Genomic DNA, 26,052 nt, shown 5'->3' with positions numbered 1-26,052 from the left:
GCTAGAATATGACTTCTTCTGCTATAGTAAGAACCCTGCCCTAGTAAAGACATGTGAGTAAGCCTCATTTCCAGAAAGGAACTGCTGCTCTTTAGGGTAGTGGCAATTCTATTGCTCTGCTTGCTCCAGGAGCCCCCCAGTTTCTCCCTTCGCCCTGTTATTGTGTTTGCTAAGCAGAAGTTCTCACCAGCTCTCTAGGGCAGAAACTACTCTTGCAAAACTCTTGCTCCATGTGAAGGTAACGGGATGCAATCTGGGCAGCCTAACCCCGAGAGGCTGTCCAGAGCTCTGGTCAGAGCCACAGGATTGCCCAACAGCTGTGGAGGCTCTAGCAGTGCCTGCAAGGCAGAGCAGATAAGGATAGTGTGAATGCCTGCTGGGGGCCACAGAATGTGTCTTAGAACTGTGTAGGGCAGCTAATCACCTTATCCTAGAGTGTGGTCTGCACCTCTTCTGAAACAGTTATTCTCAGAAGTACCACAATCAGGTGCCGAGTGAATGACCTACACCTTTCATAAGCCTTCTTGGACAATATAGGGGATGTGATCTTATGCCACACTACTACATAGTCCACATCAATGGTCCTTATCAAAAGTCTGGCCAAATGAACGCTGCACAGAGAGTCACCTAGATTCAGCCCTTCCCTCCAGGTGCTCTCAACTTGAGATCAATCAAGAACTATAGTGGTTGGTGGGGAAGGACAAAGAGGCCCAAGTTCTGTGTCTGTGCCTCTTTCCTGCCTTCCAAACCCAGGTGTCCTGGCGGGAGTGGGGTGGGGGCAACAGAAACTCTCACGTAGCGCTGGTGGGAAGGGCCAATGTATAACCTCTTTGGGCAATAGTTGCCGGTTCCTTAAAAGTTAAACATGGCCGGGTGCGGTGGCTCACACCTGTAATCCCAGCACTTTGGGAGGCCAAGGCAGGCAGATCACGAGGTCAGGAGATCGAGACCATCCTGGCTAACACGGTGAAACCCCGTCTCTACTAAAAACACAAACAATTAGCCGGGCATGGTGGCAGGCACCTGTAGTCCCAGCTACTCGGGAGGCTGAGGCAAGAGAATGGCGTGAACCCGGGAGGCGGAGCTTGCAGTGAGTCAGGATCGTACCACTGCACTCCAGCCTGGGCTACAGAGCGAGACTCTGTCTCAAAAAAAAAAAAAAAAAGAAAAAAAAAGTTAAACATAATGACCCATTCATGTCATTCCTAGGTATTTACGTAAAAGAAACAAGTGTATGTCTACACAAGAGAAACATAAGACAAACAAGTGTATGTCAGCAGAGACTCATGTGAATCTTATTTGTAATAGCCTCAAGTTGGAAACAACTCAGATGTCCATCCACAAGTGAATGTAGAGACAAATTGTGGCATATCCATATGGCGGACACCACTCGAAAATAAAATATGTTCCTGATATATGTGGCAACAAGCAGGAATCTCAACATCATGAAGCTGAGCAGAAGAAGGCAGGCAATAAAGAGGGCGTACTGTATGATTTCACTTACATAAAATTCTAGAAAATATACATTAGCCTGTGGTGACTGAAAGCAGATCAGTGTTTGCCTAGGTATGGAGGGAAAGCAAGGGAGGGAGGCCACAGAGGGGCACAAGGAAACTTTGGGGTGGATAGATATGTTTATGAAGATGGTTCACTGGCGTTTATTAAAATCAAAACTCATCAAATTGTACACTCTGTCATGTTTATCATGCATCAGTAGTACTTCAGTAAAACTGTTAAACATAAAAAGAAACACAGCAATACAAACACAGATCCCTGAAGCTGACTCTAGACAAGAAGCTGCGGGAGAGCCCAAGACAGTGCAGGCTTCACTTCTAGTGAATCAGGAAGGGTGGGCACCAGTGCTGGGTGAGTGGGGAGTGTGGAGGAGAAATGTCAGGGCTGCTGGCGTCTTATCTACAGTCATGGATTTGCTGATCCCAGAGGGACTTTAGAGAGGATGGGGCCCGACTCCTAACGTTAGAGAAGAAGCCCTGAGCACTGAGGGCTTCGCCAAAGTCACCTGGCTCCTTGTGGTAGCTGCAGGGCTGGAACCACTCCCTACACCCTACTCTGTCCACAGAAGTGCTGGTGCCTTAGATCTCCAATGTCTAGAATTTGGACTGGACAAACAAGAGGGCTGGGAAGAGCTACGGGCAGGGAGTGGATTGAGTGGGATGGGCAAGCGGGTGGGAGGCCAGTCGTGGGCTGGTCTTGGTCAGGTGACCTGGGCTTCTCCTCCCTGGGCACAGGGTGGGCAGCAGCGATCTCTCTTCTTGTAATCTGCAGAGCAAGCGTGGCAGAGCAGGCCTCCGCAGAGCCTGGAAGGCAGAGGCAGGGAAGCCTGGGGTGGCCTCTGCAGCTGGCACTTCCCCAAGTGGGCGCTGAGGTCATGGAGTTCCAGCATCTTCAGGTCCACCTGAGACATCTGTTTCTCATCTCCCAGTGGAATGCCCTTGGTCTGTCTCAAGAGGTCTCCCCTCTCCTGAAGGGTGTCCTGATGCCTGACCCCTCCAGAGCCTCCACCTTCACATGGCAGCTTCTCCTGGTGGCTCACTTTCCTCTCTCTCAAGGCTGGTCCTAGTACTGTGCCCACAGACGAAGGAGGGGGAGCAGCTTACACTGTACAGACGCTCCCTTCCAGATGAGAGGCCCATTTCTTGGTCAGTTCTTGGAGGGGGACCCAATCCTGCCCCCCGGACCCCACTCCTTATCTGACCCTTCTGCTCTTCTCCTTCGTGGCTCTGCTTAGTGTTGGAAGTCAGATGTGGTAGAATGAGTGGCCAGCTGTAAGTGGCCTTTTATAAACACCCAGTTGCTGTGTCCCTCCCTTCCCTGGGGTGGGTGGGGGCTGTCAGCTGGTGGAAACTGGGCTGTCCCAGAGGGAGGAATCTGTGCCCTTCCCTTTACCTGCATGGATACCGCCGGGACAATCGGCCAAAGATCTTGCTACAGGCCACACAGCACCCAGAGGCCATGGAAGAAAGATGCTGGAGCCTCTGCCACAGGCGGTCCTTCTCTCTGATGGGGGATGAAGGTGGGGAGACATAGACAGAGACAGAGATCAAAAGACAGAAATGGGAAATGACTCAGACAGAGAGACAGAGAGGAACAGAGGGAATCACACAGACAGGAAGAGAGAGACAGAGAGGGTGATGGAGGGAATCACATGGACACACAGAGAAATAAAAAGAGATTCAGAGACAGGGACAGAAACAAGAGCAGAGACGCAGAAAGACAGAGACACAGCAATGGAGGGGGATACAAAGATGGACAGAGAAAGATGGTTACTCAGAGAGAGGGGGGCAGAGAGAAGGGGAAAGAGGGAGAGAGAGACAGAGAGAGAGAGAGAGAAAGAGAGAGAGAGAGAGAGAGAGAGGAAGCCAGAGGATTGGAGAGACAGAGAGTGACATAGAGAAGTTGAGAGATATATAGAGGGAGAGAGACACACACAGAGAAATAGACACAGAGACAGAGAAAATGGAGACAGAGGGGAAGAGACAGATACGGAGACAGATGGAGAGATAGAGAAAGAGACACAGGGGCCAGAGAAAGACAGAGAGAAGTGAAGAGACAGTGAGAGACACATACAAGAGATCAGAATGCGTCTGACACCTGGCCTCCTCTTCGCCCAAAATAACCTTGACCCATGATTTAAGGATCCATTATTTAAGCACAAAGGAGTGCTCCCTGATCACAGAGGCCCCTGGGGTTTCTTGCTCCAGACACTTACAGCACATGTTGCCTACTGTCTCTTATCTGGCACTTAGTACAAACTGCCTTGGTATTTATTTACGTGTATGCCCTTGCAAAACTGATTTCACTGCCATTTTTTTTTTTTTTTTTTTTTTTTGCGAGAGCATCTAACTCTGTTGCCCAGGCTGGAGTTCAGTAGCATGATCACAGCTCACTGCAGCCTTGACCTCCCGGGCTCAGGTGATCCTTACACTTTAGCCTTCCAAGTAGCTGGGACTATAGGTGTGTGCCTGGCTAATTTTTTGTAGAGCTGGGGTTTCGACATGTTGCCCAGACTGGTCTTGAACCCTGCCTCAACCTCCTAAAGTGTTGGGATTACAGGCATGAACCACCATGCCCTGCCTTCACTCCCTTTTGAAAGGATATTTAGGAAGAAGGGTTCTTTTAAATTTGTATCAAAATAATACATACACGTGATTTAAAAATAAAATCATACAAAAGTGCTCATATCAAAACACCTCCCTCTCTCGTTCTCAGTGGCAAACCATTTCTGACATCGTTTTGCTTTCTCTCCTTGAAATTGCTTCCATATTTAAGTAATATGCTCCTTTATCTCCTTCTTTGTTTACCAATAGAGAACATTCTCTATAGAGCTCCGTCCTTTGGTATCAGAGGATTTAGCTTATTTATTACCATCCTCACTAACTCACCATCCTCACATAGTTATATTCCTGTTTTTAGTTCCTCCATTGGCTACTATTGTAATTTTTTTCTTTTTTTTTTTGAGACAGAGTCTTTCTCTGTCACCCAGGCTAGAGTGCTGTGGCATGATTTTGGCTAACTGCAACCTCCGCCTCCTGGGTTCAAGTGATTCTCCTGCCTTAGCCTCCCAAGTAGCTGGGATTACAGGCATGTGCCACCATGCCTGGCTAGTTTTTATATTTTTAGTAGAGATGGGGTTTCAGCATGTTGGCCAGGCTGGTCTCAAACTCCTGACCTCAGCCTTGGCCTTCCAAAGTGCTGGGATGACAGACATGAGCCACCGTGCCCAGGCTACCATTGTAATTTTTACAGAATATACTCACATATTTATTTCTTCATCTACTAACTATAGGTAGTATCCTTATGACTCCTGTTCTGTAATATGATGATGCCAGCATCTCTTCCTTTCAACTCACCTCTTTCCTCCACTTTCTAACTTGCCATCTGTTCTCACAGCATCCAGAATGGTAGCCACTACCCCACATGTGGCTATTTACATTTAATTTAATTAAAATATTAATACATAAAATAAAAACTTTAGTTCCTTAGTTGCACCAGCTCAATATTTCAAGTGCTTCATCTCTACATGTGACTACCAGCTACCATACTGGACAGCATAAATATACAACCTTTATAGAACATTCTATTGGATTCTATTCTATACATAATATTGTTAAGGTGGTAGCATTTACGCTCTGTTTCTATAATTACATAATTGCTTTCTGTGCTTTGCTTTTAAGTTGATTCTAACATTGAAAAAATTAATGAATAATATTTACATTATTAGATAATATATATACATATTTCTTCCCAACAAGCTAAGATACCTTCTATAACATTTTCCTTCTTGGAAGGCTTTTGGTTTTCTGGGAGTTTTTAATTGCCTTTCTTTTTTCCTTGCATTACTTGCCTTTAACATATTATTTTCCTCCCAATTCTTCATCATTTCAGGTGTTCTCTTGATTCCCTTTCTCCCCAGATACCTTCCTCCTGCGTCCTTGGTCCTTCTGCTACAGTCTGGACTGACTGCTCCCTGGGCTTGCTGCCCACTTGTCATCTTGGGAATTCCCTTTTCTTCTCTCCTAGGCTAAAGCAATTTTTTTTTTCCTGAATTCCACATCTTCTCCTTTCTTGGCTTACTTCCTTGTTTTTCTGGAGCACATCCTCAACTAACTTCCTATGAAAGGCTATGTGGGAGGTAAATTTTCTGAAATCTGTCTATGTGAAAATGTCTTTACTCCACCACCTCCCCCACTTCATTCATGGTTTGTCTGGAAACAAGATTCTAGGGCAAAAGTCAGTTTTTCTCAGAACTTAAAAAGAATTGCACCATAGACTGTTTACATGATTTCTACTTCTTTTATAGGTGATCTGTCTTTTTTTTCTAGACAATCTTAGGACATTCTCCTTATCTGTTTTACTGAAATTTCATAATGATGTATCTGTGGGCTTTGTTTTGTTTGTCAATTCTTTGCTCAGTGAAATCTTCAAATCTGAAGATCTGTGTCCATCAGAGCTGGGGAATTCTCTCACATCTTAATTTTTGCTATGTTTCATTTGTTTCTCTCCTCACAGTTAGAAAGGACATTGGAATTCAGAGACTGATTATCTGTATGTTTAGTTATTTCTCTCCTGACTCCCATCTCTCTATGCTTTTTACTCTACTTTCTAAGAGGCTGCCTCATCTTTCTCTTCTAATCATTTTAGTGAATTGAGAAAAATTCAGTGATCATAATTTTAATTTAATTTTTAATTTCCAAGAATGTTTCTCTTTTGACAGATGCTTTTTATAGCATCCTGTTTCATGGAAGATGGATCTTTTTCCTTTGTTTATCTTCATCTCTTCCCTTTATGTTCTAGACTCTCCTCAAATATCTGGGGATCCTTGGTTGTCATTTTATGTGTAAGAAAGAGGCAATAAAAGCTGTTTAGAGCTCTGAATAGTGGACAGGAATGGTTGACTAGTGGCTTCCCTTTAGTGGGGACTGGGCAGGGAGCTACCTGCTACAACCAGACACCCAAATGCCAGGACAAACTGGTCTTTTATTTGGGGCACTTAAATTCCTTTAGTGAAGGATCTTTTGGTCGTTTGCTTGGGAGATACGCCCCTGAGTGCTGGATATTTTGCATGTGGGGAGGCAGGCAGAAGGCAGCAGGTATGGACTGTTCTTTCTAATGACTTTATCTCTCATCTCACTTCTGCCATCTGTGGCTCTGGGATCTCTGGGTCCTACAAAAAACTTGGGCTTCACACAGTATCCACTTCTCCATCCATTTTCCAGCTTCTGGAAATTAGTTGAAATCTCTCCTCTGTGGTTAGCTCCTCCACTTTTCTCTCCGTTTTAGGTTTTAGTCTTTTATAGTCATTTTAGAGAAATTTCAGGATGGAGAATAGATAAGATGTGGGCAGTCCACCATCCTGACGCAGAAGTCAACCTTGGTGGCTATTTTTTTTCCTTTTTCTTTTCGTTTTTTGCTTAGGGTTGTATTTTCCATAAGCTTCTGCCAGGGACATTGTATTACATAGTTTAATGTTTCCTGCCTGAGAACCTGTGATTAATCACCTTTGCACTGGGAAACTAGTGCTGATGAACTAGTATATTTTCTTTGGATGGGAAGTGAGATTTAGTCACTCTGTCTTTCCCTTTTTGATCCTGCTACCAATATGCTCAGTGCTGAGTTCTAATGCTAACCCTAATCCCAACACTTTGGGGGATATATACTTTTTGTTTTCTATTACATGTTCCATTTAATTTTCTTTCTTTCTTTTTTTTTTTTTGAGATGGAGTTTCACTCTTGTCGCTCAGGCTGGAGTGCAGTGGCATGATCTCGGCTCACTGCAACCTCCGCCTCCTGGGTTCAAGTGATTCTCTTGCCTCAGCCTCCTGAGTAGCAGGGATTACAGGTGCCCGCTAACACGCCCAATTAATTTTTATATTTTTAGTAGAGACAGGGTTTCACCATGTTGGTCAGGCTGGTCTCAAACTCATGAACTCAGGTGATTCACCCACCTTGCCCTCCTAAAGTGCTGGGATTACAGGCCTGTGAGGCACTGCACCCGGCCATGTTCCATTTAATTTTCTAGTTTTCTTTAACAATCACGTATATATGTCTTTTATTGTTGGCTATCTTAAATTATTTCATGAGGTCAATACTTCACTTTTTATATCTCTCTTCCTCCAAATTGACAGTAAATCCTTTGGAGGAACTATTCCTTAAATTATTGTTTGTCCTTTCCAAGTTGATGTCTCCTTTTTCTCACCCTTAATACCATTTGGATATTGTGTAAGAGGATTTAGTTCTAAATGACCCCTCACCTGAAATCCTAGCACTTTGGGAGGCCGAGCTGGGTGGATTGATTGAGGTCAGGAGTTCAAGACCAGCCTGACCAACATGGTGAAATCCTTTCTCTACCAAAAATACAAAAATTAGCCCAGCATGGTGGCACGCACCTGTAGTCCCAGCTACTTGGAAGGCTGAGGCAGGAGAATCACTTGAATCCGGGAGGTAGAGGTTGCAGTGAGCTGAGATGGCGCCACTGCACTCCAGCCTGGGTGACAGAGCTAGACTCTGTTAAAAAAAAAAAAAAAAAGACCCCTTAGCAACCTTCCAATTTTAATGGAACCTGAGTCCACTGGTCTCCTGTTTCCTGAACTGTATGAGAGGATAACATATGTATGTGAACTCTCTACCCAACTAAAGGGCAGGAATTATGCTTTCCGCATCTTCCCTGTCTCTCAGTGAGCTTAGTGGTTTGGAGCTGACCCTGGTGAGCCCAGCCTCTGGAACCTAGGACAGCTGACCCAGGGCAGGTCCACAGGCCCAGGGCCTGACGAAGTCCCGTGGGCAGGTAGGTGTAGGACACGTGATCACCTCTGGGTTCTCCCTGGTGTCTTTTTCCTCCTTCTCCCAATTCCTTCTCAACCCATGGTTCTTTTTTCCTCCCTAACCTCAGTAGGTGTGTGTATGTGGGAGTGGGTCCGGGTGGTGGTGTGCATTATTGTCAGGGGACTCTATACAATTAATATGCTATGTGTCCTAGGTGACCAAGTCTGCCTTTTTTTTTTTTTTTAAATGGAGTCTCGCTCTGTTCCCCAGGCTGGAGTGCAGTGGTGTGATCTTGGCTCACTGCAACTTCTGCCTTCTGGGCTCAAGTGATTCTCTTGCCTCAACCTCCCAAGTAGCTGGGACTACAGGCACGCGCCACCATGCCCGGCTAATTTTTGTATTTTTAGTATAGATGTGGTTTCACTGCATTGCACTGCATTGGCTAGGTTGGTCTTGAACACCCGACCTCATGATCCGCCCACCTCGGCCTTCCAAAGTACTGGGATTACAGGTGTGAGCCACTGCACCCGGCCAAGTCTGTCTTATTTCTGACCCTCAGTTTCCTTTTCTGTAAAATGGGGATAACAGCAGGGAGTGGCTAAAAGAAACAGAAGAGTTAGCATATGTAAAAGTTCTAGAACCCTGCTTGGGAGCTGTGAGTGGAGTAGAATTCTCATGCTCCGGGCTCCACATTCCTTACCGTTCCCCCATCTGTCTCCCCTTTCCCACTGTCCCCGTCCTTACTGGATCAGTTCCAACACCCGCCTCTTCATGGCCTGGACCAAGTCCCGCTGCCCTCCAAGCTCCTCCTGGTACATGGCGTCCCGCCTCTCAGCCTCCTGTTGCTTCTGCTCCAGCTGTGCCTGCAGCTCGGCTCTCTCTTCCTGACACCTGGGTGCAGAAGGAAGACTAAGTTCTCAGGGGGCAAAACTCAGCCTTTGTGCCTGAGCTAGGCTGGGCCTCTGCCGGATAGGGAGCCCATGGGAGACACTGGTGATGCCCCCAGTAGCTGAAGTCCACACACATACACACACACACACACACAACAATACACACCACACCACACACAAAATGCACACACATAATACAATATAACACAAGAGACATAACACCCAACAGAACACCTATATACAATACACACAACACACACAACCCCCACACATTGTAACACACACAATACTACACACAACACATACACACAATGCATATACACAACACAATGACAACACACAATATAACACATACACACAACTCAACATATACACAACACAAATGTAGCCCATACGCATAACAGCATTCACACAAAAACACAACACATATACACAACACAAAACACAATACAACACACACAATGTACTCACACAATACCACACATAACAACAGATACAACACCCAACAGAACACATATACACAACACACACAACATATACACACAAGACAATACACACAACACAACAACCCCTATATATCATAACACACACAATACAACACACGGCACACACACAACACATATAGACAATGCAACAAATACACAACACACAATATAACACATACACACAACTCAATATATGCACAACACACATGTAACCCATACACATAACACAACACACAAACACAACATATATGCACAACACACATATAACACATACTACACAGCATACACAGACACAGCACACTACATACACATTCATAATGCACACGTAACAACACATTGTACACACCACACAATCACAATCACACAACACAATGCACATGCATAACATGCACACACAACACAGCACACAACACATGCAATACAACACAAAATGCAACACAGCATATACACAACACATAGCACACACATCTACAACACAACACACGCCCTAATACACACAAGGTATAACAGAACACATATACACAACACAGAAGACACACAACGCTACACGCATATAATTTATACATATAATACAATACATACACACACCACGACACACCACATATCACAACATATATAACGCACACACAATACAATACACACAACACATACATAATGCACACACCACACACATAAACAGAACACAAACAACACAACATATAAACACACACTTGCACAACACATACAACAGACATCCATAAGGCAGACACACAACTCAACATGCACACAATGTGTGTGCGTTTACACACATACATACAATGCACACACCACACACTGAACTGCACACTGTGTGTTGCCTGACACCTACGAACTGACTCCTCACCAACTATTTAGAGAAATGAAAACAGGGCCCTGCCCTGAGTGTTCCTTTAGAGGGAGGGGATGAGCCAACATTTCCTCCTCCCGGCTTTGTTTTCAAACATTTCCATTTAAAATGTAACTTTCTTGAAAGGTGTGTTCACTATCATGGCTGCTCTCTGGAGGGAAGGCAAATACCTGGGAACCCAGGCTGGATGGTCGGTGCCCAGCTGGAAATAATTGTGTGTGGAAGGGGAACAGTGAAGGATTTAGAGCAATTTTTTGCTTTAAAATATTTTTTAAAAAGTTATGTTACATTGTCTTTTCAATTAAAAAGAAATAGTAAAAATATGGCTTTCCTAAATTTGTTTTAGTTTTGGGCTTGGTAGCGTCTCAGTTCCACTCTTGGTTTTTCTTTTTGTCTGTAGTGGTTTTCTGAAAAGTTCCAAGAAGACCACTGGACTGGAAATAAAAAAGACCTGGTCCCAGGGCCCAGCCTCTGGCTCAGTTGGGAGGCCCCTGGCTCAGCTGGGAGGGCGTTGCAATGGCAGATGGCACGGGTGAGAGTCCCGGTGCTCAGGGTGCATGTACGTGTCTGTGCCGGTGTGTGTCCTGGGGCTTGAGCGTGTTTGAGTGGAAGAGGCTTGCAAGAGGCTTGACAATGAATTGAACATGCAATTTTAAAACACCCCCTTTTAGCATGTTGCAGGGAAGAAAGTTGGGTGGGCCATGACATCAAACTGTTAGCAGCCCAGCCACTGACATTCCAGAGTTCAGTCACTGCAACCCCAAGAGTGTTCTGGTGCTCAGGCACGGAGCAGGGCCATGTTTTTAATTTTAATGAACATTCTAGTCTTTTGGCATCTCATTTCTTAGCTGCTGACTTTAATTTTCCCGAGCCAGTTTACTTGCCCTGTGATCCTGGGCCCTTAATGTGATCACCGTGGTGTGTGCATGTGTCTCTTGGGTGGGAGAGAACACTTACTTAGCACCTACTGTGTGCCAGGGGATGTTTAGGTGCCAGGAATAAAGCAGAGCCTATGGATCTTACAGTGTTTGCGGCAGGGGTAAAATAAATGATAGACTCGTAAAATAACTAAACTAAGTGCTACGACAGAGACAAAGGAGAGGCTAAGACAGAGACCACGGAAGGCTCTTGGAGAGGCTCCTCAGACAAGGTGAAATGGAAGCTGAACTAGAAGATGAAAAATCAGCAATGTAGAGCCAGGCGTGGGCACATGCAAAGGTCTGCAAGTTGGAAAGAGCTGAGCTTGTTTGAGGAACTGAAAGACGAATGATTCTGGGCTGCCACAAAGGGCAGTGGGGGGCTGGGAAGGCAGGAGAGGAGTGGGGAGGTGGGCAGGACCTGAGCTGTCTGCCAGTGGCCCAGGAAAAGTGGATGTTAATCTCAGTGAAATGGGGAGCCCTGAAGTATTTTAATCAGGGAGTGATGGATACTTCTAGCACATGAGGGGACATGGAAGGGGAATTAGTTTACTGAGCACTTACTATATGCCAGGCCCAAGCTTAGTGTTTTATGGCCCCATTCATTTAGTTTTCACAATTTTAAGAGACAGATAATATAATCCTCATTTTACAAGAGAGAAGAGTAGAACCTCAGAGAGGGGGTGACACTTGCCCAGGGTCACACAGCTTGATGAGTGGAGGGAGCAGAAATCTGGACACAGACCAGCCCAGATCAAAACTCTTTTGCCTCCCTACACCTTCATCCAGGTAAAGCCCTGATCACCAGTGATTTCTGGCACCAGTGCCAAGTGGGCAGCAGGTGGGAGGGAGGGAGGGAAGGATGCTGATGGAGTCTGGCAGGCCTCAAAGGAGCTCAGTGCTGCTGTGCAGGGGTTGGGGGGACATGTGACATCTGCCTAGTTCCCCATCCTGAGGACCTCTTCAGCTGATGCTTGTCCTAATTTCTTTTGCTTGAGGTCTTACTCCCAGCGCAGAGGACACCCACCTGCTTGGAAAGATTGCGTCACGAGCATCTGAGCTGGGAGGAGGAACCTTAGCCATCCCACCGTCTCGTTTTGCAAATCAGGGACCTGAGACCCAGAGAGGGCAGGCCACTGTCCCCAGGGGCCCACAGCCAGAAAGCTGTGAGGTGGGTGTTGGAAGCTCCACGTCTCAGCCCAAAGTCCATTTTCACAGTCCCAAGGGCCTGCCCTGGGCCTGCCGCCTTCAGGTCGGCTGTGGCTCACCTCTGCCCCCAGTCTGTGCTCTGCGTGGGACTTCTACCACCCTTCCACTGTCCTCCATACCACAGCCTGAGTGAGCCTTTAAATACAGAAGTCAGACGGAGAAACGTCCCTGCTCTAAACCCTGCCCCAGCCTCTGGTAGCACAAAGAAGAATTCCAGCGCCTCACTCTGCCTTTGAGGCCCCTGCCTCCGGCTCTGCCCCTCTCTCCTCTGCTCAGCCATACCCCGTATGCATTTGGCCTGCCTGTCCACAAACGCATGTCTTCTGGCCATTCCTCTGGCCACAGCACTTCTCACTAATATTTGAACAGTCCAGTCTCTCATGTGGTTGGGGCTTCTGCTCAAACGTCACCTCAGAGAGGACTTCCTGGCCCCCAGTCTGAATGACTATCCTGTCTTTGTCTGCGCCCTTCCCTGCCTTTGTTTCCCTAGCATCTATCCAATGGCCATTGGATCTGTTTACCTGCCTGCCATTGGATTGCTATCTGTTTATCTGTTTGCCATTGGATTGCTATCTGTTTATCTGTCCCAGGTCTTCTAGAGCAGGCTGGGCCAGGTTTGTTCACCACACCTGCTCATGGCCACTGTGGAAGCATAATAAATGTCCATGGAATGAACGGGTCCCTCAGCACTTCTATTCTCTGTGTTGAGGAACTCATCGCCAGCTTGATGCCCATGGGCTCCTTTCTTGGGAGTGAGCTTTGTCCTTAGCTCCCTGGGTCCCAGGCATCAGGGTAGCACATCCTCTTCTGAGCCTCAGGATCAGCTTTACTCACCATCCTTACTCTGAGGACTCCAGGATCGATCTCCCAGCCCACACTTCCCTCCTGAGTTCCACACTCAGTTGCTTGTCCAGCGGTCCTTGTCTAACATGTCTAACAGGTGTCTCAAACATAACATGTTCAAAACCGAGCTCTGACTTTCCCCACAAACCTGCCCTCCCACAGCCCGCATGCTTCAGTTAACAGTGACTCTAGCTTTCCAGCTGATCAGGTCGAAAAGCTCAGAGTCATTCTCAACTTCTGTCTTTCTTTCAGACCGCATATCCAATTCCTCAGGAAGTTCTACTTCACACTTCATCCAAAGCCCAGCAGCTTCTCCTTGCTCCATGCTGCCAGCCCAGTCTGAGCACCCCCACTCTCCCTTGCGCGGTAGGGTCCTCACTGGACTCTCTGTGTTCAGCTTGCCTGCTAACAGGCCAACTCCAAGGGGCCTTTAAAACACACATGAAGCCAGCCACCGTGGCTCATGCCTGTAATCTCTACACTTTGGGAGGCCAAGGTGGGTGGATCACCTGAAGTCAGGAGTTTGAGTCCAGCCTGGCCAACATGACGAAACCCCATCTCTACTAAAAATACAAAAAAATTAGCTGGCTATGGTTGCGGGCGTCTGTAATCCCAGCTACTCAGGAGGTTGAGGCAGGAGAATCACTTGAACCCAGGAGGCAGAGGTTGTGGTGAGCCGAGATGGCATCCCTGCACTCCAGCCTAGGCAGCAAGAGCGAAACTCTGTCTCAAAAACAAAAACAAAAACAAAACCACAAAACCACCACCAACAAAAAACATGTCAGCCTCTAACAGGCTGATCTATAGAGGAAGTGGACTGGCGTTGCCTAGAGCCGGGAAAGGAATGAGGAGTGGCTGCTAATGGGTACAGGGTTTCTCTTTGGGGAGATGGAAAGGTTCTGAAATTGATTGAGGTGGTGGATGCATAACTCTTGAATATACTAAAAACCATTTAATTGTTAAGCATTTGAAAAAGCATATAAACATCTTTTTGACATTAAAAAAAGTCAAGTCCCTCTCCTGCTCTGAGCCCTCAGTGGCTCCCATCTTCCTCTGAGTCAAAGTCAAGGCCCTTCCGATGACCTCGCAGACTCTCTCTAACCTGCCTCCTTGGCTCACCTGACCTTTTCCCACATCCTCTCCCTCCTTCACTCTACTGGGGCCCGGAAGGCGTCCTTGATGTTCCTAGAAGCTTACCTGCCCGTCCCCCATCAGGGCCTTTGTTTTTGCTGTCCCCGCGGCCTGGAACATTCTACCGAATAGTCAAAGGGCTCGATCCTCACTTCCTTCAGGTCTTTAGATCAATGTCACCTTTTCAGGGAGGTCTTCCCTGGCCATGTTACCTTATTAAAATGTAAAATACCACACCAACACGTCCCGTTCCTCTTGTCTGCTTTATGTCTTCTTCTTATAACTTATTCCAATCTGACATCCTAGGTACTTCACTTGCTAATCACATTTATTGCTTCACCCACTAGAATGCGAGCTCCACGAAGGCAGGTGTTTGGCCTGTTTTGTCTGTGAGAGGATTTCCCGTACCTAGGACAGGCCTGGCTCAGAGTGGGTGCACAGAGTGTTTGTGGAATGACTGAATGATGAGTGACAGGTGGCCGGAGCACTGTGGTCTGTGAGACAGGGCCCCCAGCAAAGGGAGCAGCCAGGGCCAGGCCGTATCTCTACAACCTCCCAGCTGCTCCTCCTAGCTTGTCTTGATCCCTTGAAGACTCTCGTGTGGGCAGAACCCCCATGGTCATTTGGGCCCTGAATCATGGAAACCTTTGCTGACCACACTGTGGGCTCAGCTGAGTGTGGAGTGGGAGGAGCCCGAGGGGCCCTTTTGGGTTGATTTCTGGGCTCCTGGGCCTCTCTCCCCTGCGAAGCAGAGAGTCAGCAGGCTTCCCAGTGATTCAGGCTGAATCACAGCTACTCAGGCCCTGCTGGAGTCTGACTGGTGTCTGTTGGACCTGGGGCAGGTGTTAGCCATGTGGGAGGGAGAGACAGGGGCAGGTGGGCAGACCGAGGCACCCGGAGACCACGGGAGAGAGACACAGAGAGGCTGATTCAGGCCACGGAAGATCTCTGCAGGGAGAAGAGACTTTAAAAAATAAATTATGGGCTGGGTGTGCTGGCTCATGCCTATAACCCTAGCACTTTGGAAGGCTGAAGCTTGAGCCTAGGAATCTGAGGCCAGTCTGCGCCATGTAGTAAGACCTTGTCTCTACAAAAAGAGAGAGAGAGAGAAACTGAGACCTGAGAGACTGAGGACTGAGGGGCATGGTAGAGACAGACAGCATGCTGTGGGCCCCTGAGGTCAATGTGATGACGGAAGATGAAGACACTGGATGGTGAGAGACACTGAGCAAGAGAAACGGAGAGACTGAAGTGCAGGCACCTGACATGCTGCCTGAGCCAGGCGTCTGAGCTCACTGATTCTGGAGTCAGCCGCAGGCTTTGAATCTCAGCTCCCCTGCTAACTAGCCAATGGTGGGTGAATTGTGCAGCATCTTTGAGCTTCAGCTTCCTCCTCTATAAAATGGGGGTTCTGTAGAACTCATCTCATAAGGGTATTATGCAGAAACACCTACAGCAGGGCCCAGGACATAGTAAATGCTCAGTAAATGATAGCTATGATTATGTGAGGGTGAGAGGTGGCGTAACAGGAAAAAGCAAATGAGACACAAAGAAACCGAGTAAAAGAGGGAGACAGAAAGAGATGCGGGAAAGAAGCCCAGTGGAGTAGGGAGGCAGAGGGTGGAAAAGAGAGAGGAGCTGCCCAGGGGAGGCAGCAGAGGGAGGCAGGGGTGAGGGTGGGAGGGAAGCAGGCCAGGAGGTGGGGCCTCTCCTGGGGCTGCTCTGGGAGGCCTATGAGAAAGGGATGCACAGGGGAGGGAGGGTGGAGCCCTGGGATCAGGAGCAATGCCCTACAGGCCTCAGATCCCAAAGGTGTGCCCAGCCCAGGATGTGGTACACAGGAGGTTCTCACAAGACCTCACTGACTTGACCGTGACTGACAGCAGGACTCAGGGAGCACCTCCCGGTGCTCTGTGCTGTTGGTTGCCAAGGTTACCTGCTGAGCTGCTCCCGAAGTGCCTGCAACTCCCCCTCCTGCTTCCTCAGCAGCTGCTCCTGGTGCTGGGCCTGCTCCTCGGCCTTCCGGAGCCCAAGTCTGAGGCTCTGGGGATTGGAAGGAGGGGAGGAGGAGGCTGAAGGAGAAGGACAGAGACCCCAACACCGGGGCTGACCTGAACAACATTCCCGAGAGATCCCAGGCCATGCCCTGGCAGGGCTGGGGACAGTGCTGGGAGCTGTGATGCCTGACTCTGTCCTAGGCCTTACTTCTGGGTGAGGCTGGGCCACTGTTTCTTCCTTCACTGAAGGGTGGAAGTTGTAAACTCAGAAACTTGCAAGTTCCTGGGTGGAAGCTGAAGGAAGGCTTGGTGACAATCTTGAGTGACCTCCAGGAGAAGCATCTACCACAGGAGCAACTAGGTGGGCTCTGCAACAGTAGAACTTAGATTTGGGGACGAGACCTACCATCATGAGGATATGGAACTGGTGAGGAAGTGACTGCCTGGAAGAACTGTTGGGAAGGGATCTCAAACTCCAATGCTACTGGGGCTGGGTAAGAAGTATTGCCGAATAAAGTGGGTCTAGCGTGAGGCAATAGGGAGATGTGGGGACTGTGGTGACCTGAAGAATGCATGGCTTTCAAAGGCATTCCCAAATAATAATCCTGAGTGGGCCAATAAAAATTGATCCATGGGAGGGAATGGTCCCAGGCTACCATTTCAGACCCTCATCTGTGGGCCAGGTCAGAGAGGGGAGAATAACCAGGTATGGAGCTCAACTGTTCTCACCTTGATCTCGTCCTGTAGGGACACCTCGGCTTGCTCCTCCCTTCTGGCCACAAGGGTAACTTCTGTTTGCACTTGTGGATTCTCCATGGTAGAGTCTTCCTTTGTTGTGAGTCCCTGAAGGACCCAGGGCTCCCCCAGGATGCTAGAGTCCCCCGATCCCTGCCTGCTCCCTGATACTGTTCCCGCTATGGTCCCTCTGGGGCTGGGCATCAGCAGCCTCTGGACATGACTCCACTCTGGTTCCTTTTCATGAGTCTCCTCTGTTGTTCTCTGACCCTCTGCACCCAGCAGAACCCCTGTGCCCTCAGCCTCCATCCCTATCACCTCCTTCTGAGTGTCCATAGCCCCCTTCCCCTGTCCCTGGGTGCTGGGTGTTGAGTTCCCCAGGAACATCTCAATCCATGGGGTTCCTTCCTCCTGGTCTAGTTGAAGCTCCTCTTCTTCTGGTTCCCACATACTCTGGGGGTACCTATGTCTCCTGGAATTTCCCCCCTTCTTTTCCAAAAAGAAAGGAAGATGCCTTTGCTGCTGGGACCTGGGCAGCCCTGCCAGCTGCTGTCCACTGGGTGCATCTTGCAGACAGGCAGCTTGATTGGTGTGTGAGTCCTCAATCTGGACATTTTCGGGCCTTCCATATGCAGCTGGGATCTGTGGAGAGGACCCCAAACCAGTCATCCCTCTCAGCACCAATTCACTGACCTGGTGCGTGGGAGAGGCCACAGTGCTGATCTAATGGGCTTGCTAAATAGATAGGTACCAGGTCCTCTCACTGGAAACTTTGATTTATCAAACCCCAAATCTGACTTTTAGCAACACCCAGGTGATCTGAGCGCCATGCTTTGGTCTGGTGAGGGACAGCAGTACATCCTGATGTCCTTCTCTCCCTTTCTCCTGTCCGCATCCTTCTCCTTTCTGCACCTGGGTCTTGGGTATTGATCTGGCTCCCCCTAAGTTCCACCCACCCCTTTCCTTTAATTCTTCGCCCTGAACTACACTTTGTGTTTCAGTTTTTTCATCTGCAAAATGGGAATAATAATATCCGGTTTTAGGGTTGTGATGAAATCTTGACTAGACCAACACTCAGCTAAGAGCAACTTCTCAAGAAGCCTTCTCTGTGCTCCCATGTTCCTCTGTTCATTTCTGTGTCACTTACACTGAACTCATATATTGCAATGCTTTTCTTTATGATCTGTCTCCAAGAAGAGACCCTGAACTTTTCAGACCAGAGAACTAATAGTATCTGTACCCAGTGCCTGGAAGCTGGTGGGGGTGCAAAATGTGCTTGTGGGATGATGATAACAACAATGAAGGTGATCACACGGTGCCATGAGGGGAGCGTGTAGCCAGGAGCCCTGTGCAGTGCTGGATGTGAGTTGCCTCAGTTCATCCTCACAATATCCCTATGGGGCAGGACAAGTAACTTGTTCAAGAACCATAGTTTGTAAGGGGTGGGGCTGGAATTCGACCAGGCAACCTGGGTCTTTAGTCGCTTCTTGAACTGAACTGAGTTGTTTGTCTATTGTCCAGTGCAGGGGACTCAGCAGAGGGCATCTCTCTCATCTGTTTCCTGAAGCTTTCAGTGGCCTGCCCCCCTTGGAACTTTCTCCTCCTCTGGGCCCAGTGGCTCCGGCAGAGGGTGCTAGAGTTCCCTTTCTCTCCCAGTGTCCCCACCCCAGGAACGGGAGCCCTCTCCTCCTCTGCTTCTCCCCAGGCCCCTGCTCCACACACTGGCCTCTTGCTCTGTCTGTCCAGTTGGGTCAGGGCTCTCTGTACACTCAGAGGGGGAAGCTCAGTTACTACGCAAACTGGGACGCCAAGGAGATGGGGAAGAGGCAACTCAGAGTGAAGGCGGGGCATAGGCAGCGGCACCTTCTTTGGGGCATCTTTGGTTTTTCTGGGTCTCCTTCCCTGGGTTTGGGTGGAACTGGAGCAGCGTGACCTGAAAGTGAAAGAGGCAGGGGGACCCTGGGCTTCTCTTCGGTGGTGGGCTTGGCCCTCAGATGGAGGGTATCCCATCTTTCCACTCGCCCATTCATCCCATGACACTTCCCCCTTCCTGCCCACCCACCCTCATGCATCCCATCCTGCCTTCATTTCCCTCCCAGCATCCTGCTATCCATTCATCCTCCAGCCCGCCACCTCAACCACCCAGGAAGTCGTTAGTGAGTGCGTATTCTAGGCTGCATTATGCCATGAATTTGCACTGGGAACATCGAAGTCTAGAAGGATCCAAAGTCATGGAGCAAAAGGAGGCAGAGACAGACGGGGCTGGGGGCCGAGGGCTTGGGGCTCGCCTGGGACCCTTGGTGGCCATGGGATCAGGTGTCAAAAGAAACTTCCCTCCTGGCCGCACCCACTCACTCTGAGAACATGGGCCAGGCTCCATCCAGGTCTGGCTGCTGGAGGTCCAATTCGAAGGCCACCCCATTGAGAGCATAGAGAGAGTCCAGGATGTCTTCTTGGCGTTCTGGGCAGAGCAGAGGGCTCCGGGGTCCATACCATTCCCTGTGTTAACAGTGATCAGTGATCAGAACCTTTGGCCTTTGACCCTGGGGCTATTTCCCTCGACCCCAACCACCCCCACCCCAGCTCAACCTCAACACCGTCATGAGGCTGGTCCCCAGGCAGAGTCGTGGCCCTTCAGGAGCAGGAGGCCCAAGAACCCTGATGCTGCCAGGACTCCTGGGTTCCAACCTCCCTCTGCCTTTTCTCCCTTAATTTTTCCTTCATGACTCTTATCGTAACGGTCCTTGATAGAAAGCCATCCATGGGGGGTGAAGGAGGCCTCTTTTACAAAGGAGGGAAAGTGGCTCAGATGGCATTGGCAGGAGGATGTCCCAGCAGCCCCACCTGGTGAGCTCTGGGTTTAGGAGGCAGAGCTGCAGGGCCTCAGCCAGCTGCCCACGGGCCAGGCAGAAGCGGATGAAGGCACGGCCTTTCCCCAGAGGGGTCTTCAACTGCAGAGTGCACAGGGGCAGAAGGGGGGGTGGTATTAGGACAGAGGGTGCCCAGGAAACACAGAGGGAGGGGACTGGAAGTGCTGGGCAATGGGAAGGGTGTGGGGGGACCTGAGGCCATGGGAGGAAAAGGGTGTCTGGAGGGGTGCTGCGGGCAGGGTTTAGGAGACATGCGGAGCAAGTGAGCGGTCTATGGTCGGTAGAGCAGGATGTGGGAGAAGGAGCAGGCCTATGTCCACCCCCACCCTGTCAGCTTTCTTGCTGCCTGGCCCTGGATACCTTGTCCTGGGAACGGACAAAGTGGATTGGCTCCATGTCCACCCGCTGCCGTCGTAGGGCAGTGCAGAGAAAGTCCCAGTAATCCTTCCGAGGCCCCAGGAAGCTCTTCTGCTCTTTCTGGTCAAACTAGAACCAAAATGAGGCAAAGAAAGTGTAGAAATGCTTCCCCCTAGAACACACCCTGCATTCTAGCGTGCTGAGGGGACACCTGCTGGAAGAGAGGGCTCCTGCAGACACACCCGGCATCCGGACCGAGCCCTGTCCTTACTGGCTGTGTGACCATGAGCAAGGTGTTTGACCTCCCTGAGCCTCAGTGTTCTCATTCATTCATTCATTCATTCATTCATTCAGAGGTCCTTATTGAGCACTGACTATGTTCCAGGCCCTGTTCTATGTTCTGGGGATACAGCTATGAACAAATTGACTTCATGGAGCTTACATCTCGACAGGAGAGTTAAGACAACAAACAGATGAGATAAGTAAAGCATCGAGTATGTTAGATAGTGATGACTGCTACGGAGAAAAAAATAAAGCAGGAAAGAGAATGGAAAATGTGGTGGGTGTATGTGTGGTGCGTGGTGTGTGTGGCAGGTGTGTTGAAAATCTAGGGTGTCCAGAAAAGCCTTCTAGCACCAGGCGCGGTGGCTCAAGCCTGTAATCCCAGCACTTTGGGAGGTCGAGACGGGCGGATCATGAGGTCAGGAGATGGAGACCATCCTGGCTAACACGGTGAAACCCCGTCTCTACTAAAAAAATACAAAAAACTAGCCAGGCGAGGTGGCGGGTGCCTGTAGTCCCAGCTACTCGGGAGGCTAAGGCAGGAGAATGGTGTGAACCCGGGAGGCGGAGCTTGCAGTGAGCTGAGATGGCGCCACTGCACTCCAGCCTGGGGGACAGAGCGAGACTCCATCTCAAAAAAAAAAACAAAAAACAAAAAAACAAAAACCCAAACAAAAAAAGAAAAGCCTTCTAGCTTGAAGGAGCTGAGAAAGTGTGCTGTGCATTCCAGTGGAAGAGCATTTTAGGTAGAGGGGAGAGCACGTGCAAAGGCCCCGAGGCAGGAGCATGCCTGGTGTGCTCCAGGAAGATCCAAGAGGCCAGGGGAGCTAGAGTGCAGCAGATGAGTGGCAGGCTGGCAAGAGATGAAGTCAGAGAAGTAGGAAGGTGTGTGTTGGGGTGTTGGGGGGTGGACATCAAGCAACTCAGAGGGTGAGAGTGAGGATTGCACAAAGCCAGGCATATAGAGGCCAAAGCCTGACACATAGCAAGTGTTCAATAAAAGCTGGTGCTGGTCATAGTTGGGGCTCTGAGTAGCAGCAGGAAGGGCCAGTCCTAGGACATCCATGCCTCTGAAGCTTTAAACAGTGGTGGCTACCCCCAGGTCTGTGTCCCGCCCCAAGGCCCAGGTCCCTTCCAGCCCCACTTTGCCTCACCTCGCTTCTCAGGCTGCAGTGACAGCCTCCAAGAGTGAGGTCAGGTGTCAGGAGGGAGAGGGAAATGGCATAGTGCATGGTAAGGAATGGGACTGTGGCTCCTCCCTTGTTTTCCAGGAATGTCCTGCCAGTTGTCTGGGTCTGGGGAGAAGGATGGGGAGGGGGAGGAGAAGGTCCCACCTGTAGCAGCAGCTCCAGGCAGCCGCAGAGTCTGTACAGCTCGGCACTGGTATCCGTCACTGGCCCCTGCCCATCCCCATAGCCCTGGAGGATGGCAGAGACGGCAGCTGCAGGGAGGATGGCAGGCGTCAGGCATCGAGTAGCGAGGCCCCTGAGGGAGGGGCTCCCAGACCCTGACTTCTCCCGCGACTCAGTCCCAGAACATCTCTCAGGACACACTCACCTCTTAGGTCTTTGGTGATCTTGAGGATGGCTGCCTCTTCTGCCATGGGTACTTGAAAATGATGTGATTCCTTCCGACTTGGACTGTGAGCCCAGGAAAGACCCTTGGCCTCACTGCCCAGCTCTCTCCTTACATAAAGCAGTACGCAGAGACTATAGAGGGGAAGTGACTTATCTCGGGTGACACAGCAAGTTACCTAGTGGGGGGAAAATCCCAGCACTGTCTTGTAGGCCAGCGTGTGAAGATGATGGTGTGGTCTCCACCGATTGAGCAGTCCCTGGGTGACACTGTACTAACACTTGATGCCCTTGCCCCATTCAATCCCCACATGATCCTGGAGGTTATTAACTCCATTTCAGACCAGGACAAACAGGGAGTTGGAGAGGGTAAGTCTTTTATTCAACATCACAGAGGTACCCAGGATTTGAACTCAGGTCTGTGTGCCCATAGGGCCTGTGCTGTGGGTCCTGACTTGGTGTAAGTGACCCCGTGAACGCTCATGCTATGTGGACACTAGGCTGGGGGTGTCCCCTCCTCCATGGGGTGTCCTCAGCCTTGCCCAGGTACTCATCCTCCTCGAGACGCCCACTCATTGTTTCCTGGGCCCCAGCTGAGTGGAAAATGTGTGTTCTTTGAGGAGAGGGTGCAGAAGTAAAGCATGGCCCCAGGGCTGGGGCTGAGCAGATGCTGCGTGTGTGTGCGGAGCAGGGCGCCTGGTTTTAATACTGCTTTTCTCTCCAGGGGGATCTCATCCTCTTCTCCTCTCGATGGGTCCTGGGGCCCAGAGAGGGACATTGTGGCCCTGACAGCTGGTGACCTTATTCTGAGATCCTAGTCAAGACCAGGTATGGAGTGGAAAACCCAGGTGTCCTGCCTCCCAGGCTGTGGCTGCTGGAGTTTGGGGTGGGGTGGCAGTGGTACAGCAGTGGGACACAGTGGAGGGGAGGGGAAAGGGAAACGGAGGTAAATGAGGGAGGTGGGTGGGACATGGGATTTAGGGAGGATGGGGTCAGGAGTCCAGAGACCTGGGTCTCCATCCTGGCCTGGCTACGCACTCACTGTGTGATCTCGGGCAAATCACTCACCTTCCTTGAGCCTCAGTTTCCCCACCTGTAGACCAAGGATTGGACTGATGGTCTCGGCAGCTTCTTCCAGCCCAGATCCTGTGTGAAATCCATGAACGGCTACATGTGTCTCCTCCTCTCCCTCCTCTCTGCCACGCATTTATCTTCCCTGGCTCCTGGTATCACTCCCCTTCTGTCCCCGTAAATTCCAGGGTCCCCCTGCTACTCACCCAGGAGAGCCTGGCTGGCTGGGGTACGAGAGCGCGGCTCTGCTGCCTGAGTCCGTCCCTAGTGACGGTGCCTTGCAGAGCTGTCCCAGGATTTACAGCCTGGGAAGAAGTGACTCAGTCTCAGCCCAGCAGCCTGGAGGGGGAACCTGGCTCACAGCGGTGGGGGAACCGAAGACGCTGCAGGGAAGAAGTGGTAGAGGCAGGATCCAGGGCACTGGGGCAGAATGGTGAGATGGGAAATGGGTCCTCAGGCCGGCCTGGGGTAGAGTCACCTGTTGGCCAAATGAGGGCTGATCCATTGTGGTTAGTGGGACTGCTGCTAGTTTCCTTTTCGTTTTCAGCACTTGCTCCTGCTTTTCTTCCTTCTCACCACCAGGGGGCAGAGGGAGGCCGTGGAGCTCCGCAGCCGCTGTTCCTGTGGTTTCTTCCGTGTTGTTTGGTTGGGCTGTTAGGCGGCGCTCCAGGGTGGGGAGGAGAGGGCGAGGTTACCACCACGCTCCTCCTTCCTCTCTCCACCTCAGTGAGCTGAGCGGTCCCCGTGAGTGCTGGTCACCAGTGCCGACCCCCCAGTCCTGGTCCCATTCCCAAAAGGATGGATGTGAGACCACCAGTGAGATCCTGTGCCCAGTAATGGGCCAGGCAGGTTTCCCAGGTGGGCTGGCCCCCCTACCCGCCCCGCGGCTGTACTCTGCCTTGTTAACGCTGGGATGTTTCCATGCGGAGTCCTCGTTTCTGCAGGCTGGGCTGCTCCAGGGGCTAGTACTGGGGCAAAGGAGCAGGGGCCTGGGAGGACGGCTGTTTTCACAGACCCCAAGAACCGCATCTAAAAACCAGCACAAGGGATGCCCCAGCCCGTCTGCCCTCTCCTCTGTTCCTATATCCCTCATGCAGAGGCTGCAGCCCCCATCTCTGTCTCCTGTATCACGTCCCTGTCTCCTGTCCCTGTCTTTCCCTCATTCCTTCCCTTTCTCTGTTCCCTGCGTCTCACTTTGCACCCTTGGTCTCTTTCTTGCCCTCCCAATTCAGTCTGTCTGAAGCCCTGTCCGGGTCCCTGCCCCTGCCGTCCTCCAGCCCCCTGCCCTCCTCCAGCCCCCTGCCTCCCTCCAGTCCTCTGCCCTTCTCTAGGCCCCTGCCCTCCTCCGGTCCCCTGCCCTCCTCCAGTCCCCTGCCGTCCTCCAGTCCTCTGCCCTCCTCCAGTCCCCTGCCCTCCTCCAGTCCCCTGTCCTCCTTCAGCCCTCTGCCCTCCTTTGGCCCCCTGTCCTCCGGTCTCCCTTTGTCACTTGCCATGAGGGAGTCCCCAGGCGTGGATGCTGGCTGGGTGCTGGGAGCCCATGGTGTTCAGCTGGCACAGAGAGAAGGCAGCTACTGCTTCAGGTAGAAGCTGCAGGAATGGGTGAGGGAGGACACCCTGAGTCGGGAGCTGGTGGTTGGCAGAGCCCAGGGCACCTGACACAGGTAAGCAGCCAGCCCAGGACAGTGCCAGTCCGCTTGGGAAGTGCTACAAGGTAGGAGGAGCCCAGGGGGAGGCAGGACCAGGACCAGGACCAGGTGAAGGGTCCTCCAGTTGGGTGGAGGGCTCCCCTGGGTCTCTTGTGCCCTTGGGAAGAGGGTGATATAGGACCTGACTCCTAGAAGGGCAAATAGCTTGGGCGAGGTTGGTTTAGGAGCCACCCAAGAGGGGCAGGCCTGGAGTGCTGGGGCAAGGTAGGGAAAGGGTTAATCTTCCTTGAGCTGGACCAAAGGGCAGCTCTGGGGGTGTCCCTTGATTTAGAGGACTCTGGAGTTAGGAGGGTGGGGGGCCACTGGAACAAGAACTGCCCCAGGATGGTGGGGACAGCTGGCCTCTCACCCCTGCCTTCTCTGTGCTGGGTAAGTCTCGGAGACTAGCAAGCGGAGAGCTGACCTGGCAATGGGGACAGGTCTGAGCTGGGAGGCAGGTGTCTGTTCTGGAGGAGGTGTCTGCCAGGGAACCACTAGGCCTGGTATAGGTGTGGCGCTGGTTTCTCCCTGGGAGAGTAGGAGGAGGTGTTTGGGGTCACCAGGGATGGGTAACTCCTCTCTAGGTCCCTGTGACCTCAGGACTCACTGTTGGTGGGTCTTCTTTCTTCACCCGTGTCGCTGCCTCCCCACCTCCCGCACAGCCACCTTTGACATGTGGCGGGTGCCTATTGGGCCAGGTGAGGTGGGGCAGGGACAGGGACAGGCAGTGGGGCTGAGATGGAGGGAGGAGCTGGGGCTCTGGAGGTGGATGATCAAGGGGAGAAAGAGGGGAGGGTGTGTGTGCCGCTGTGTGACAGTGGCAGGGACAGGGATGGGGATGAGTGTCTGTCTGCATCA

At 50.6% G+C, this 26,052-nt stretch overlaps 1 protein-coding gene across 2 annotated transcripts; it reads right to left on the bottom strand.

Annotated features, from left to right (window-relative positions):
• Positions 1 to 1,662: 1,662 nt before the first annotated feature.
• LOC105481201 (RUN and FYVE domain containing 4) lies at positions 1,663 to 24,576 on the bottom strand. Of its 2 annotated transcripts, XM_024792661.2 has the most exons (12): positions 23,716 to 24,576; positions 22,422 to 23,584; positions 22,199 to 22,305; positions 20,586 to 20,711; positions 20,200 to 20,306; positions 19,711 to 19,854; positions 19,219 to 19,288; positions 17,350 to 17,997; positions 16,560 to 16,666; positions 9,028 to 9,174; positions 2,908 to 3,018; positions 1,663 to 2,318 (listed from the first exon to the last, which is right to left on the bottom strand). In XM_024792661.2, the coding sequence occupies exons 2-12, from the start codon at positions 22,465 to 22,467 to the stop codon at positions 2,216 to 2,218; spliced, it is 1,716 nt and encodes a 571-aa protein (XP_024648429.2). In that variant the 5' UTR covers positions 22,468 to 23,584; positions 23,716 to 24,576; the 3' UTR covers positions 1,663 to 2,215. The 2 variants fall into 2 exon arrangements, with proteins under 2 accessions (XP_024648429.2, XP_011738883.2); XM_011740581.2 differs by lacking the exons at positions 19,219 to 19,288; positions 20,200 to 20,306 and having other exon boundaries at positions 22,422 to 22,617; positions 23,507 to 23,584.
• Positions 24,577 to 26,052: the final 1,476 nt, after the last annotated feature.

This window comes from Macaca nemestrina, chromosome 11 (assembly GCF_043159975.1).
Source record: "Macaca nemestrina isolate mMacNem1 chromosome 11, mMacNem.hap1, whole genome shotgun sequence".
In the NCBI taxonomy this organism is placed as follows: Eukaryota; Metazoa; Chordata; class Mammalia; order Primates; family Cercopithecidae; genus Macaca; species Macaca nemestrina.
The sequence above is the reverse complement of the archived record's forward strand: the minus strand, read 5'-3'. Positions and strand labels throughout refer to the sequence as shown.

Bases quoted from the DNA above. Each gene is read 5' to 3' on its own strand.
- LOC105481201 (XM_024792661.2), bottom strand. From the start codon at position 22,467: ATGGCAGAAGAGGCAGCCATCCTCAAGATCACCAAAGACCTAAGAG. The intron at 16,667-17,349 runs GTGAGAACAGTT...TCCAATCCCCAG, and splicing joins CCCTACAGGACGAGATCAAG to AGCCTCAGACTTGGGCTCCG. The intron at 3,019-9,027 runs GTAAGGACGGGG...ATCCCCCATCAG, and splicing joins CGGGTGTTGGAACTGATCCA to AGAGAAGGACCGCCTGTGGC.